This window comes from Manis javanica, chromosome 15, assembly GCF_040802235.1.
Source record: "Manis javanica isolate MJ-LG chromosome 15, MJ_LKY, whole genome shotgun sequence".
NCBI lineage: Eukaryota > Metazoa > Chordata > Mammalia > Pholidota > Manidae > Manis > Manis javanica.
In genome coordinates this window covers 12,379,200-12,396,661 of record NC_133170.1, presented here as the reverse complement: position 1 = coordinate 12,396,661, position 17,462 = coordinate 12,379,200, and the positions used below count along the sequence as shown (strand labels likewise).

The following is a 17,462-nucleotide window of genomic DNA, read 5'->3' as shown; positions in this document are numbered from 1 at the left end:
AGCTTCATGAAGATGAATTTCCATACCATCAAAGTGCTTTTAATGGGCTCCCTGATCCAACCACAAGGCCTGTTTTGCAAGTATAGAGAACTCAGGATGAAGGCTTCCTGTCCAAAAGGATTTGGTCGGTTGTCACTTGACAATTCCCAGCCAGCACAGGGCAGGGGAGGGGGGAGATAGGTAGAGTTGTCTCTGCTTTGGAGGATTAAAAAAAAAAGGGTACAGATGCTTGCTGAATGCAACCAACTGCTGTACCCACAGCTGAATTCAATGCGCTTAACAAATAACGGCAATTTAGCTATGCTTGCGAGGAATAGCTTGAGTCACTTTGCATTAGCATCTGGCTGAGTGTTAAACTCATTTCTACATGGGGAGGAGAGAAAAGGAATTTCTGTTCCAGCATCCTTTCAAGAATGTTTAAATATTTGAATATAAATCCCTTTATGCTCGCTATCATTCCTTTTTAGAGCTGTCACTTTGCTCGGCCCCTCCCCCTGGGGGCTTTGCTAGAGAAATTCTGTGCCCTTCTCATTGCACCAGTGTCATACTTCTTACGACGTGAGGCTGCAAGGGATCTCCACTTCACCATGCTTTGCTCTCCCATCCAGGAACAGAGCAGAATTGAAATCACGGAATCCATCCTTCTGGCCCATGTTTGGACCAGAGAAAAAAATACAGTTGGGACAGGATCACACATACATTTCACCCTCACTCTGCAGATTTCTAGCTTCTTAGAGATTATACATCAAATTCCATATAAAACCTGGAAAACCAGAAAGCTATCGAAGTAGTAGTCTGCTTATTCTGGACAATAGCATTTGAGTCCTGAGCTTCCCATGAAGATTAAGTTTCAAGTCACTGCTAAGGAGCTGCTCATTTTTCTTCTCCCACCTACTCTTTCTTATTTAACTATAGGATTGTAATGCTTTTAAACTTCATTTCAAGAACATATTACCAAAAGAGGTACATCACGCCGAACATTCTATAATACTGTTCGGAATAAAATACAATGTAGCTTAGACAACAGATTTTGAAATTATTATATCTCAGATAAATTCAGGAGTTTCACTGGGCTTAGCTATCCTAATAATATCTTTTAAAAAGCACATTCTGCTTTATAATACAGGAAAAATTTCCAGTTGTGCAGTCCCCTAAAACTTGACAGTGCTCAGCCCTGGAAACATGACAACAGGCTCCGGATCTCAGATACTTAGACTAGGAACATGGGTAGCATCCAAGCTTATGCTGGTGAAAGAAGATCCAGCATTTTCAAATCCAGCTCATCCCCAGTATGAGTTAAGCATGTCCATAAAGCAAAACTTCCACGGACTCAGATATTACAAATGCCATTTCGTTTTCGTACAAACTGGTGGCAGAAAAGGGGCTATTAGCTGTCAATAAGGTTCGGAGACAGATCACGGAGAATTACGACTCTTCTCATTTCCAGATGGTTTTGATCAGGACGGGCATGGACATTTCTGTACTGACAGAGGGAAGAAGGGAGGGAGAGCTGTCACTCTGAGAACGGTGGGAAGGTGGAAAGGAAACAGGGAAGAGCATTCAGGCAACTTGAGTACGGGGGGAAAGTCGGCTATTGCACGCACTAACCTTTTCTGTCCGGCAGTTATTGAGACCTAAACTGTTCACGACGGCCACCTTCCCATCAAGTGCCTGCTGTTCCCGCCGAAGCTGCTCCTTCATCTGCCGAGCTTCCTGGATGGCCTTGGTCACAGCATCGTGGTCATTTAAATAACCTGAGGGCGCGACAGAGCAAAGGACACGTTTTTTTATGAACACGTGGATAGGTTAACCTTGAACTACTAAAATCAACATCTTTTCGCATCCGGCATAAAATAATTTTTCAGTGAAAGGTGTCTAAAATGCATGAATGAATAATTGGTATGACTGATTTACATAGTCATACGGTGAACCTGGCTGGTGCCATACATCTGTAATAAAAACATACTATTTAAGTGAAGTGTAGGTGTTCTCACATGTTTGGAAAGAAATATAAAATATAATTTTTAGATGAACGTTTTCATTACCTGAAAATTTTTAGGGCAAAAATAAAACCTATGTTTGATATTTTTTTTTCATGTAAGGACCATTTGAGTGGTACCATAGGATGTAAATGCTGATAACTGTCATTGTAATTATTGACACTTCCTAGCATTAGAAAGGTCAATTTGGAGTTTGTGTCTGGCACTATTAGTTTTGTTGTACAAAGAAGGAATAAATCATTATTAAGTGACTGAAAGAAATGTATTTTTCCCTGGATCCCTTTATAGGGAAACAAACCACAGGTGGCAGTGGTCTGCTATGGATACAAACTTGTAATAGTTAAGAGGCTAAATTTCAGGCACAGAATGTAAACAAGCATCTGTAATTGTTTCATAAGAAATTGTGGCTAATGGTAACTACAGTCACACTTAATTCACACTCTTAGTAAGGTGGTCAAATGACCAACTTGTGTCTGCAGCTCCGTAATCTGGAGTTAGTAAGAACAACTGCCAAAATATTTCTTTTAAAGAATAACAGGTGTAAGGGGCAAAACTAATTTTTAACTCAATTTTAATGTTAACACTGGCCATTTATTTATTGGGTACACATTCTGATGATAATCTGCATGACTTTAGGGTAGAAAAGCGATGGGAAAGGATTGTTTCGGCAGATATTGAAAGGAAAGCTATTATATCATCTTTCACTCTCCCTATCTTTTAACTAGGGCATAAAATGGCATAAACTGAATCTATAATACAAAATTGCCCAGAAAAGGGACTTGTTTGTGACATGAGGCTAAATCTAACCGGATCCACTGGTGAATCGTGACAGATGGAGGGACTGTGAGACAGAAGGCAGGCACTAATCACACATAAAATGACCGGCTTGCCTCAACATGTTCCATGGATTCCAGCAAACTTTACACCCTAATCCATTTTTAGAACAAAAAACATCTGGGCCATAAATCCTCTAATCTGCCAAAACACGCTATTAAATCCCATGATTTGTTGAAAAACACTAAGATTAAAGAAAGGAAATATAAAATGGCTAACTGCCGTGTTAGGAAAGTGTTATTAATACTCTTCTCTTTGTCTCGATTATGAATGTTCTGGTACTAAAGAGCCTTGTCTGATCACGTCAGATGACACATCCTCCTTGTGTTGCTAGACTCTTCTATTTGATCTGCTGATTGCCAAAAAACATACACTACTTTCTTGCTGCTTAAACATTTCTGTTGGAGAAGCTGATGTCAGATTGGTGCAGTGCTTCAGTGCTGGAAGGGTTCTAAGTGAATCGTCCTTTCCCCCTTACTAGACACAACCTAGGCCTTTGTCCTCTGACCTCCTTGAGGCAGAAAGGTAAGTTCCAGTGTGAGTGATAGAAAGGGGAGTCTTGGAGCTACAATATATTTTGCTTTCCAGAGCTAAATTCTTTGGAACCGATTCAAAGAACAATACATTTCTGTTCATTATAAATACAGTACGAATTGTAAGCAATTATTTAGAGCTAGGTCAGAAATGTCGAGTTAATACTTCCTTTAAATTATAGTTGTTTTTAACCTTATATTATCCTCAACATACTGACTTGGTTCACCTGAACAACCTTCTTAATGTATTATTCTTGAACTTACTCTATTCAGGAACACAACTACTCTAAAAAGAAGTTCAGCTCTTATAAGACAATGATGATCTCACTATATGGTCATTTAGTAAAAGATTCAAGAGGCTCAGCTTGATTTTCCTATCCTCTAACTCTTGTTTTTGTATAACCTGGCATCGTGTGTTTCTGTAGTCTATTTAGCTTCTCCAGAGCACAAATATATTTGAAAAGGTTTGGCACATGGCACTGAATAAAAATATGAATTCTTTATGCTTTTTAGGTGTAGCCATGATGACACTGTTCAGGAGAAAGGATTAATATAGGTGCAAAAGGGATGCAAGTTATTATTGGGTGGATAACTGACAAATATATATTCTGTAATGGCCATTTCCAATTTGAAGTATGTGCTCATGTGCAGGTAGAAATAGGTATTCACTTTAAAATAAACATTGTTGCATTATAGACTTGAGATTTAGTTAAAGGCTATATGAAATTCTAAACATTTGTATCTGTGGTGTTAAATCATAAAGCCATTTACATATTAGAGTTGAATTATAATGAGATCATTTACTGGTTCTTTATATTTTGTTCTGCTCACCGACACCAAATTCCCAACCTTGCTGATTCCCTCTCGCTTGGCAAATTGCCTCACTTCCAATTTTGGAAAGATCAGTAAGGCTGAACCCTCAGCTTCCTGCCCCACCCCCTAACCCAAACCCCTACTCCATTAGCTATAAATCAAGAACCACTGACGCCCAGCTGACTTCTCCTGTTTCAGGGAAAGTGGTGCCCCTACTTTCATCCAAAGCAAATCCCTTAAACTCATCTTCTAGACTCATCTACCTCTCCAAGGGTTCATCTCTTTCACATTTATGAACTTCTCTACCATCTCCACCACCTCCACTTGGTAATAAGCGCTTAAGGTTCTCCTGAAATAAGCAAATAAAGTTTTTCTCTCAACATTTACATTGCCCACTCTTTTCAATACTGTTTCTCTTTGCCTTCTAAGCTAAGCTTCTCAAAGATTCTTTGCATACTCTCCCACTCCTGCTACAATCTTGTTTCTGCTTCCCTTGCTCTGTTAATTGCCAAACCCAAAGGACATTTTTCATCCTTGGAGATGCAAAGCCCTCACAACGCCTCACTATTGAAACCCTTTCCTCCCTTGTTTCTCATCATGGCACTGGATTTCCTTTCCTCTCTCGATTCCTCCATCTTCATACACTTGCCTGGCATCCTTTCTTCATCTGCCCCTTAGATTTGGTCCAACATAACAATCTTCAGAAAAAGTTTTTGTTTTGGACTTGGGGAACCCTGATTTCAAATCCTAACTTCACCACTAACAGGCTATAGAAATTGTATGTGTTGTTTTTCCTTTCTAAATCTCAGTTGTCTTACCAGTTGAGTGGCAATTAACAGTCATTAGATAACATAAATTTGTGAAGATTAAATGAGTTAATATAATCTCTCAGCTATAGTAAGTGGCCCGTGAAAGTTATTCAGTCAATGTCCATTGATTTATAGACTGGCATAGGGAGATAGGTAGGATTTGGGCATTGGGTTCAGACAGATCCGGGTTTCTACTCCTTGGGAAGTATGACATTTGCCAAATTATAACACTGGGTTTCACTGAGTTCCCATTTCCCTCGACTGTGAAACGCATGTAAGGTTGATGGAAGAATTAAATGAATTAACACACACAAAGGAGTGGAGAACATTTGTTACCTGAGGCAGAAAAAAAGTGTTGATTCCTTTCTTTTCTTGTCTCTTTCATTGTCTCTATAGGCTCACCTTTAGTGGTCATCTCGCATGGCTTTGACTATTAAGATAAACTCCTGTGAGGACCCCATTTCTTGTTGGCACTGGACTGGGAGGGACCCCATCAGACTCTAGAAGACCCCAAAGGATCACTTGACACCTCTTATTCTGCCTTCATTATACAGTCAGGCAGCAACTGTGCCTTAAGATAGGAAGGTAGGGTATGTGTTTAGGAAAGGTTTGGTGAGCTTCAGTCTTAGGAGGGAAAAAGGGAGGGCGGAGGCCAATATGACTTCCAAATTCCCAACCTTGCTGATTCCCTCTCGCTTGGCAAATTGCCTCACTTCCAATTTTGGAAAGATCAGTAAGGCTGAACCCTCAGCTTCCTCAAAGGAAATTGGGAAAATTTAGGCTAGGAATCATCAGAGTAATAAATTTGTGAGGTTCTACAACCTTGATAAATTCATCACAATTTGAATTTTTTATGTCTCAGTGTTTCTTTTTAACCAACCCTAAGAGAACTCTCAAAATTCAAAAGACTCCCTTTTATATATTTTCAGGGACAGAAAAAGAGGGACAAACTAGAAAGTCTAATCTTAGGATAAAATCTAAACAGAAAGGAGGAGTAATGTTTGCTCTACAAGGAAAGAAGCTGTTGAGATGTAGAAGGAAAAACAGGAAACTACTTGAAACGGGTTGAACTGTATCTCTTAAAAAGATATGCATCTGTTAATGTGACCTTATTTGGGAAATAGTCTTTCCCAATCTAATTAAATTAAGGTGCCTGAAATGAGATGACTCTGGATTTCAGGTAGGTCTTAAAGTCAATGACTGGCGTTCTTTTAAGAAAAGGGAGAGATCTGACACACAGAGAAGATGGAGGCAGAGATTGGAGATGTGCATCGATGAGCCAAAGAACACCAGGGATTGTGGGCAGCCACTCGGAACTGGACAGGAGGCACGAGAGATTCTCCCTCACGGCCTCCAGAGCGAACCAACCCTGCCAGTGTCTTCATTTCGGGTTTTCAGCCTCTAAATAGTAAGAGAATACCTATCTGTGTTAAGCAATCCAGTTTATGGTGATTTGTGGTGGCAGCATTAGAAACCGACACGCCACAACTGGTCTTCAGTGTGGTCCTCACACTCGAGGTGTGATGCCAGAAACTCAAGTTACCTCCCGCCTGCCGCAAGGCCTTCCTGCTTTCCCAATACACGTTGTCTTCAAAGCTCTGCTTGGCTGTCCCACGAGTACCTGAAATGCATGTCCAGCACCGAATTCATCTTCCCACTGCCTTAATCTGTTCTTTCCACATTACGCTTCCCTTTCCAGGTGCCCATCCAGTCCCGGGCAGGCAGCTAAGACATCTCCTTTAGCCCCTACGCAAGAAAGGCAGCCATGCCCTGACAGGCGTGCCTCCTCCCCAGCTCTCACATGGGCTGCTTCTTCATCCCTGTGGCCCCTGCATTGGTGAAGTCACCTCTTACCTCCCTCTTGACTGGTTTTCCTATTTTTTGGCTTACTCTCCTTTGAATCTATCTCCTACTCTGCTTCCAGATGAAGCATTCGAAAATATTCCCCCAAAAGGAATTTGGACGTCACTTTCCCTGATGAAAAAGCCAGGTCTTGGCACTCCAGTGCTTAAAGGAGCTTTTTATAAGATGATCTGTGATATTTTGTGAAGAAATAATTCCATGTTCAAATAAGAGTGGGTGATACTAAGATCAGTTAGAAAGGTTTCTTCATTGCACACATTCTCAAAATCTTGAGTATGTTAATAAGCATTGTGAATCTTCAAGAGATAAGAGGATGCAGCCTTTCCCAAATATATTGGGACAAAAAACTCTTTAATGTTCTCCCAAGAAACCTCATTCTGGAATAAATTCCAAATGCTTTAAAATGGCCTAAAAGTCTCTTCACAATAACAACTTTGTGTATTCCTCCCGTGTCACTTCCTGTGGGCCACTCAGGAGATCCGTGCTGAAGCTGCTCAGGACTATTTCCTGCTCGAGAACAGGCCTTCTCCCACCTGCAGCTCTGTCTCCCAAGCTTTTCTTTTTTCTGAAATGCTCCCTTTCTGGTGTGTTTGGGAATTTATTCAGATTGTCACCCTTCTGTGCTGACTTCCGTGATAGACCCCAGACACACTGACGTGGCAACGCGAGGACTTCCCCTTAATACGCACCCTCAAAACCCTGTAAATGTTTTTATTGTCATGCTGTCTCTCATCTTCCTAGGTTTGTCTTTCACACCAGTCTATGACCAATTTGAGGGCATTTTTTTTTCTTACAGTGTTTTGTTCCTTTGGCACATAGCAGGATCTGTTAAAGGAATAAATTCATGTTTCTAAGTTGAAAGGATCTACCTTAATAGTTTCAAATTCACTGATTATCTGTGTCATATATCAGTGGAAGCCTGTACCATGTGACACAGATTTATTAAAATTCATGGATATAATAGATGATATCAGGGCAATACAAATTCTTACTGACTACTTATTTATTTTACATAATACCTTTCTGCTATAAGTAAAAGTAAGACCATGTGTGTTTCAAGTTTATTTGCAAGTATAACTTTCTTTTTCCTATTTTTGAAGTCACTTTCTATCATCAAATTTTTGGCACCTTCATATGTAACCATTTCTTCACCTGTGAAAGCTCACATGAATTAGAAAGTGTGGAAGCAATTTGTAAACTATAAAGTACTATGTAAATGTTAGTTATCAGATGTTGAATACCCTTAACTCCCTGATACCCGAGTGGCTTTCTATGAAACTATTAAAATATTCTTGTTCAATAACCTACCTTTGTAGAGGTTTTTCTCCTTAAAAATGCGAACTAATGAAACTTCAAGGTAAGATCTTCTTTCATGTCACTGTACTTTAAATTAGCAAGTTGTAGAAATAAAGTATCAAATAGGTGGACTTGAAAATATTTCCCTTCATTTTGATGGACTCACTGTGCATCTATTATATTTGTTGAGGTAAAGTTTTACTTTTCAAGTGCTAATGCCTCTGAGGAATGTAGCAAGAATAATACATTCCAGTAACTTCCAAAGACATGGTAGAATGAAGACCATAGGCATCGAAAGCTTCAGTCCAGTACTTTCATCTGCTTATCCTCCAGACTTAGCAAAATGCATAACATAGAGAAGATTTTTAAATCTTCATCTATTGGATGAATGAGTCAAAGAGTAAATAAATGCCTGAGAAGAGCATCTAATGAAGAGGGGCTACCAAAAAACAACCACTAGAAAGAAAGCACATGGTGACCCACAGGCTCAGATCATGAGGCCTCAACCTCCACTGGCTGTGAGTCTGGCAGCTCACTAGATTTTCATGTGCACTTATTTCCTGGAAATCAAAACAGAGATAATAAACACAGAATGACAGAACTGTCTACAATGTGACAGGAACTCACTCAGAATCCGTGTGTAAGCACTTAGCCTCTTTAGGCCAATGTTTCTTATCTGTAAAATAACAAGCTTTGACTAGATGATGTGGATATCTGCTCTAGTTAAAGGTCTATACTTCTAAAATTAGCTGCAGTGAGAAAACAGATTAAAAATGCTTTGAAAAAAGTTAAAAGTGTTATGCGTGTGTACAACATGGGTGGAAAAGGCTAATGAGGGAAAGATAGTATCTCATTAAAAGATTCTAAAATTAACCATTATTCTTCTGAACTCTTCATGCTTTTTAAGGACCCCCTTTCTTTGGAGCTGCCTGTCACCTGCATACCATATCAAAAGGATTATTACAGAATACACTGCACTATTGGTCACCAACCTCAAAAACTCATTTTCTATATTTGTAGCTAATAGATATGTAGCAAAGAGCCTCATGTCATTAACGGTAACTTAAGTTATCTTTTGGTTCACAGTCTTCCGTGGTTTGTTAATGGCATAGCACATTAATTCTTCTTTCGGGGTGACCTTTACAACACCATTAATGCTCACAGCTTTTATCCGACTACATTATTACTCATTTCAGTTTCAGCTTTCAACATCTGCATTTGTTGAAAAGAGAAAAGTAAATTGTAGTAGCCTCAAATCCTTGGAAAATATGAGAGATGTGTATGTGGGAAAGGGAGTTCCCAGGGAAAAAAACAATCAAAGTTTTAGTACTGGAGAAAATCAAATGATAAATGCCATTAAATACATTCTTGTCTTTCTAAAATATTTTGTCCTACTTAATCCCTGGAATGCTGAAGTAAAAAACCCCTCATATGACAAAAATGCAAATATATTAGTTATTCTGTTAGTTAAATATTTTAGTTCTGGTGACATTACAAAAGTGGCTCATATACTCACATTGTGATATTAATGGGCCTTCTTCACGTCTGTTATCAAAGTGACTCATTCCTGCCAAATAAAATAGCTTTTCTTTTACACACTTAGGGACATGAAAGCAAATCTTATCTTGGTGTCCATGTAGGATGTTGAGCAGAATAACTGAGAGTTAGACCAGAACAGAATGGTGCGTGATGATAAAAGGCACATGTATTCTCCAAACTGTCCTGAAACTTCTCAAAACTTAAGTTTTCACTGTTTCTCTTCTCACTGCTGCCCCATTGCCCCAGACTGACTTGCTCTCAGCAGATAACCTGGAATTCTACTTTGTGGAGATGGAAGCATTTGAAATACTCTCCTTTAGCTTTCTTTCTTTTCATCCCACAGTTTCTCTGTAACTACCCTTTTTTTCTTAATTTTATTTAGTCTCAGAAAAAAGAAGGGGCATTCTACTTTTCCAATGCTAATCTTTTGTTTAATCATCTCCTCCATCATCACCCACGCACACTTTCATATCTATGGACCCCTCCATCTCTTCTTCCCCTGGATCTTATATACTTACGTATGAATTCCCTATTCTAAAACCTGTCTCCACTCAGTCTTCTCAAAATATAATCACTGATCAACACAAAGCTTACAAAAACACTAATCTATATAGCAACTGTATTTTCTTTCCCGATATTCTTCAGATCTTTGTAATTGAAAATCTACTATGCCGTTCTTTTAAAACTTCTGTCAAGTCTATTTATCCAGGGGCTCCAATAAATCCTAAGGCTTTTCTTCTAGGTGTTCTTTAACTTTACTGCATAATGTTACACAATTAAATAATCTCTCTTCTTCAAAGCTTTCATCGTTCCTAGGGTAGCACTGTTCACTGCCCTATCTTCATTCTTATTTTAAGACCCTCACTTGCTCTTTTATCAATTTTCCCCTAAAAAAGTGTTGTGATTTTAACATATGTTCAAAGATACTTTGATATTCCTCCCTTCAGAGTTGGGGCCTGGTTACCTTTCCCTTGAACGGGGCTGGACTTACTGACGCTCCTATAATGAAAAGAATACAGCAGAACTGACTGTGGGTGACTTTGGAGACGAGGTCATACAAGGCACTGTGGCTGTCTCTTTGCTCTCCCTCTTGGATTACTCACTCTGGGGGAAGTTAGCTCCTGTGCAGTGAACAGCTCTACGGGAAGACCTACAAGGCAAAGAACTGAGGTCTTCAGTCAACAGTCACGTGAGCAAGTCATCTTGGAAAAGGATCCTCCACCCCCAGTAAGTTTATGTATGACTGCAGCCCTGACTAACATTTTGACTGCAACCATGAGACCCTAAGCCAGAATTACCTGCTAAGATGCTTCCAGATTCTCGGCACTTAGAAACTATGAGCTAACAAATGTTGGCTGCTTAGGTTACTGAGTTTCAGGTTAATTTGTTACATAGCAATAGATGGCTAATACAGTTGGTAATATCTATGGTTCTTTACCCCACTTCTCTTTCTACCATACGTACTTTTTGGGTGAACATCTTTGCTCTGTGGCTTCAACAGCCTCATTAAAGAATAATTCCATATCAAAATTCTAACACCCATTTTATATATCAGACTTACATTTACAGTTTCCTCCTAAACATCTCTACCTCAATGGCTCCTTATTTTCAAAATTTAACGCTTACTGGATTTTTATACTTATGTCTCCCCCCCAACCTGTTTCCCCTATGGTTTTCCTTTTCGTAGTTAAGGAAGGCAGAATCCTTTGTATTTTTAAATTCAAAATCCGAGGCTTTCCTCTGTCTCCAACTTGAGCCTCACCAGGTATGTTCTATTGTGGATAAGGTTTACTAACTCTTCTTTAATAATATCTCTTCAATCTATTCTCTCCTTTGCTTTGTAACTGCTTATTTCTATTTCATGTCCCTTTTTTTCATTGGACACTAAAACAATGGTTTCCCTGATTCCAGTCTCTTTCTGCTGCCAGGACTCTCCTTTAAGTTCTGATCAGATTGCTGTCTGGAGACCAAGTCAAAATTCCTCAGGATACCATTCAATCAGATTCCATCTGCTCCTTTCAGTTTCAGCCCTGATCACTTTCCACCACACACTCATTCTATGGTCTAGCCAAATCAGTGCATTTCTCAAAAAATATGCTAGTAACTCTGGGTTTTTTCTTACTGCCTGAAGGGCCGAGGAATGTAACTCTTCCTCGAGGCTTCATTGGAATTAGGCTCTCCCCATCCTAACCCTTCTTGATCCTTCCCAAATAGAACCCAACACTTAAGTCATCTTTTGGTTCACAGTCTTCCGTGGTTTGTTAAGGGCATAACACATTAATTTTTGGCTACATGATTGTATCTGTGCTGTGGAATAGAAATTACTCCAGCTGATGTGTACTATAAGATAGGTAACTTTTCCCCCACCTAAACCCTGAGCTCCTTGAGGGCTGGTCTGTGCTAACTTCATCATATGTGTATACAAAGAATAAACATATCAGTCAATGTGGGTTGAAGTATTTAGAGCCTAAGTTATGTGTTATGAAAATACAAAGAATTGGAATTTTTAAAAAGTCAGTTTATGAAAGCATTTTTGAGCATTTGCTTACTCTACTGAAAGGACTGTTATGGGGCAATGAAGTGCCCACTTTTTATAATAGTTTGGCGTGTTCACATAGATCTCAAGCAGTACGGAGCTGAATGGACGTCACATCCTGAGGGTTGACCGTCGATCCATGCGACATGTATTTCATCGTTATTTATACTTGTACCCAGCACAAAAAATGGAAATAAACTGCAGTGATGGAAAAGGCAACTCATCTAACAATAAACATTCTCAACTACAGCTGTCCCTGGTTAGACAGTTAGGCCTCTTTTTTGAAAACCTAAGAACATAGTAACATCAACAATCATAACCAGTTCAAGTCGATTTTTCGGGGGGACATTACAACTTCCACTTCAGTTATAAATTTTCATTTGCATGTTTAAAGCAGACGTATGAGGATCCTCAGATGGGAACTCTCCCACGGAAGGAACTCAAGCCATGCACAGGGTATGCGGGATTTGCCATTCAAAGATGATGTCATTCAATTGCCATAAACAGAAAATCAGCAAGAACAAAAGAAACAGAACTTACCTATTGTGCTAACTCTGGCTGAAGGACTAGCTAATGCTGCTGGGACAGAGGCTTTGAGGGGGCCTGCCCCACTGTTTATTCTCAGAGCTGGCATATGGGGAGAGGTGGGTGATGTGGGTGATTTGCCATCAGAGGTCTTGGGTTTGGCTGATAGGTTCAGTGGCTGTGCCACTTCATCCTGCAATGATCATTAGAACATGAGCTGTGGTAAGGAAAGGCCCATTGAAAATGCCCAGAAAAACACAGGTATGCAGCCTGTCATTTCCCATCCAATTATTCTACCATTCAGTGATCTTAACATTCAGTCTGAACCTTACCATGTTCCATTAGCTGTCAACAATGTCACTTTCAACTGCATATTAGGAAAAACCTTTTGCATAAGAAAAAGCACACATGCACTCAACTGTCCAGAGAGCACAGAACTGATATCACCTGTAAGAAAATATTCTTCAAAAGCTATTCTTTGTACTATTCATTTTTATTGAGAGACAATCCATAATTCACATGAAATTATGATATAGATAAAAAATTGTGTTTCTTTTTTCAACCTCCAAAGAATAGGGTTGAGTCCCCAACATCTTTGTACCCCGAGGCTTCGGCAGAGTGTCTGAAACATCCGTGATGGAGGAGCTAAACGGTGTGTACTGCCGATTAGGATGGATCTCCAAATTAAACACAAAAAAGAAAACTTTCTAAGTTTCTTAGCAAATAATCTTTCCTCCTAAGTTTCACAGAAACACTTTTGGATTTGATCTCAAAATGAAAATAGACATAATTAATGTTATATTAATATATACTATTTATTTATAAGCAACCCTGTTCTAAACACTTAACACTATGATTTTTAAATCCAGATTTCCACCCCCCAGATTTTCCTTACAATGTGCTATATGTTGGTATGAAGATTTTTATGTGGTTGGTTCAGCACATATGGTGATATCCAATTGTTCTATGCTTGAATAGGTCAAGGTTACATAGTCTGCGTTCTACTTTACACTTTTCTATATTAGCCCGTACATAATTTCATACATAAAAATCATGGATACAGTTATTAAAATTTCTATCAATTCATTCAAAAGAATCAGATAATATTAACATGTTATCCCTTTTCTTTCATGGCAAACTTTTCTGTGCTCTACAATTGGCAGACTGTGTTATTTGCTTGCACTTGTTCGCACTCCATCCATTTTTGTAGAATAAAATTTAATTTCCACTTAGCTACTGTTTGATTGAGTTAAGAACATAAAGTATTTACCTGTAGAAGCAGGACAACTTACAGAAAGTGGAATGATTTAGAATCAAATGGTGTGATATGATGACATGGAAACATATATGAATTCAAGTGTACAAATTTTTATATTTACTACAAACCATTGAAATAATCACTTCACAAAAATGGTAAAATATGACATCTATTTCAAATTTGTATCTTTTAAGTATTTTATGGTTATTAATTCCTTGATTAGCTAGCTGCACTTAGGAAACCCATGAACAGACCAGGCAGAAGCCCTCTTTAATCCTTTTTTCCAATTCTGTTTTCTGTTTCAGAGAAAAGAACAGTTCTTTGAAAATATATGAGAACTCAAATGGCAACCAGGGCTCATGTTAGATGCATAATAAATTAATGACCATTTTACTAAATTTATATGGATTCATAGAATCTTGGAAGGAAGTGAAATAAGATAATTCTATGACTGGCTCAATATGTAATTGTGAAATGTTTATTATAGCATTTTTAAAAACTGCAGAGCAAAAGTATTCCTGGATCTTTCATTTTGGACATTTAGTTGAGCTGGTCAGCCATAATCCTTACACAAGATGCTATGGTTGGCAGAAATCCAGGGGTACCGTGTCCCTTTTCTCCTATATCCTAGTTATGGACAAATACTTGTCAAAATGTGGTCCTTAGACTGGTACCATCAGGGCCACTTGGGAATAGAAACTTTGGAGGTGGGTTCCTTCCAGTAACCTCTGTTTTATCAAGTATTCCCAGCTGATTCCGATGCACACTAACATTGGAGAGCCACTGCCATATCAATGTAAAAGGGGATTATTTTTAAATATTTATTTACTAGACTTCAAAACCCCGTGAAAAATTTCAATATGAGGAGATAACATTAAAAAACCATGTGTCTCAGTCTTCACAATTTTATCAGAACATAAGCTAGTAATGATAAATAAAATCATGCCTATGTATAATGAACTAAATGCTATTGAGATTCATTAGGTAAATAAGGGTTAGAATCCAGATTTTCTTGTTAATCCAGCCTAAATATCCTGTCGAGACAGGAGCTATCCTGACTGTTTACTAGGAAGCTGTAAATATTCTAGGACTTTCTTCTCCCACAAATGTACCTTCTGTTTGAAACTACTGGTTTTTGGCATGACAGCCTAGAAACTTCCTTGGATATCATCACAACTCTTGTAAAAGTTTTGAGGGGATATGTGGAGAAATTACACACTGTCTCCCTTGACTGGGCAGAAAAAGAGGAAGGAATATATTCCGAGAGCTGCCACAGGGGAGAGTTATGAGCTCAGAGGCACTGGAGGGTGAGTGAGTGGACAGGCAGCAGTGGTGCTGACAACGACGATGCAGGTGGGGCGGTGATGGGTTGAAATGTCATCGGAGGAGCTTCAAGCACTGAGAACCATGACATGCACATACTGAAAAGTGACTACCCAAAGCATTTATTAGAGCAAGGGACTCACTGGAACTTTTAATATATTCTCCTTCATTCACGGCAGCACAAGAGGCCTGAAAGCCAAAAGGTGCAAAGCCCCAAGGACATAATAGAGGCTGACGGTTCCCAAGTCAATAGAAATGTCACTCAAAATTGCCCTTTCATTCTCTTTCACTGTGTGACCAGGCTAATGGTATATTAATAAGAACCCACATGCTTGATCCTTATACTGGTAACTATACAAATAATTTTGAGCCATTATATGATATTATTTCACCATTTGGTTCTTTTAATAATTTATTACTGGGCTACTCTACCAAATGCCTATTATGTAGGAAGACTACAAAAATTACAGTAGTTTTCTATTTTCTATTTCTATTTTCTACTAATTATTCTTCACTTGACTAAATGAAAATTTAAAAACCTTAACTATAAATAGAACTACTTATGAATGACATGCACTCTCACAATTATGAATATGCACCAGTATATGGCAATTATGAATATGCCAACAGTAAAGTTTTTATTTTTCACTGTTTTTATTTGCAATATTTTACTTAGGAATTTGAAAGCTTAGCATGATTAACCCCTAATCTTACAAAGAAAATGTACATATAAAAATTAAATTGTAAATAAATAATTTACATATAAAATAATTAAGGTCAAGAAAGCATAGGAAAAACACCATTTCTATCAAGTACACTGTGAAGCAGGGAGGAAAGCAATTTCCTTTTAATTACTTGTACAACTGTTGAATGATGTTGCCAACTGAAACTTCTGAAAACAGCATATTTCAAATATAATTATTTCAAAGCGATAGATAAGAAGAATCTTATGTATCAGTTGAGTAGCTCCAAATTTGTATATGATAAATATAAGGCAAGCACTTCAGCTTAAGGAAATGTGTAAGCTCAGGTAAGCAAGTATTTACTAATAGAAGGTTCTTATTTATATTTATAGAATTCATTATAAATACTTCAAATCATTTATTTAATCTCCCATACTAGGAAGTAATTAATAACCTCAGAGAGGAAACTAAGGCTCAGAAAATTTTACACAATCCAGGTTTCTTGACTCAATATACAAGACTCTTTTCATTTACATGACAAATTCAATCTTAGCAATAAAAGATGTTGATGGAATGTAATTTCTGAAATTCCGACCAACCCATATAAATCTACTTACATCATAAATCATGTAAAGGTCAATACACAGGCAATAAGATGAAGTAATACACACATTTGCTATTTATATATTAGTTTAAAAGTTAAGGCACAAATTGTTCATTTGTGCCTTAGTGATTCTTTTGTGCTTCTGTTTTCTACAGTACATAGCATTAAAACTTGCCCTTGGTAATACTAAATAGTTGTTAAATTAGACTATTCTTTGAGAAAAATACCAAGGGCTCATGCACAAAATGCCAGAATATATAGTAATTCACACAAATGTGTGCAAGAATATTTTATACATCTAACTACAAGTTTTAGGAACCTATTTGTGATTATCACTTCTAGTAAAGTACTGTCTAATATATAGTTGTCTGGGATAGAATGCAAAACAAGTACAATCCAAACAACCACACAATACAGGCAAGTTCCGTTTACTGGTAGCTACTAAGACTTTTCTAAAGGCAAACATTTCACTTAACATCAGCTTGTAGTCACAGCAGCAGAAATATTGTTGAGGTCCTAATAAATTTGTATCCCAGCCAATGAAAAGCCACCACACAGATAAACAAAAATTTGAATTTTTTTATAAGCATTTGATACAAATAGATAGCCTTAGATGCTGGAGAAATACCAAAATTCATCATGAATGAGGAAAGCGTTCCACATAAACATAACAATGTAAAAAAATAATGTAAAATGAAAACACATTTCATTTAGATTGTTTTCCAGTAAGTTTCTCCTAGGAAAACCATGTTACTCTAATGTAATTGTATGATAGTCATAATTTTATAATGTGCAAAGACTAAATTATTTATAAAACTCAAATATAATTTGTCAAAGAGAAATCAT

The 17,462-nt window shown here is 37.9% G+C and overlaps 1 protein-coding gene across 19 annotated transcripts in view; it reads right to left on the bottom strand.

The window, feature by feature from the left end:
- The window catches only part of SOX5 (SRY-box transcription factor 5), a 938,132-nt gene that overhangs the window by 27,829 nt on the left and 892,841 nt on the right, over nucleotides 1-17,462 (bottom strand). For all 19 annotated transcript variants that reach the window (XM_073222260.1, XM_073222259.1, XM_073222256.1 and 16 more), the window contains 2 exons: nucleotides 12,764-12,941; nucleotides 1,609-1,754 (listed from right to left, as the gene is read on the bottom strand). In XM_073222260.1, coding sequence (XP_073078361.1) covers nucleotides 1,609-1,754; nucleotides 12,764-12,941 — 324 coding nt within the window. The remainder of the gene's footprint in view (nucleotides 1-1,608; nucleotides 1,755-12,763; nucleotides 12,942-17,462) is intronic.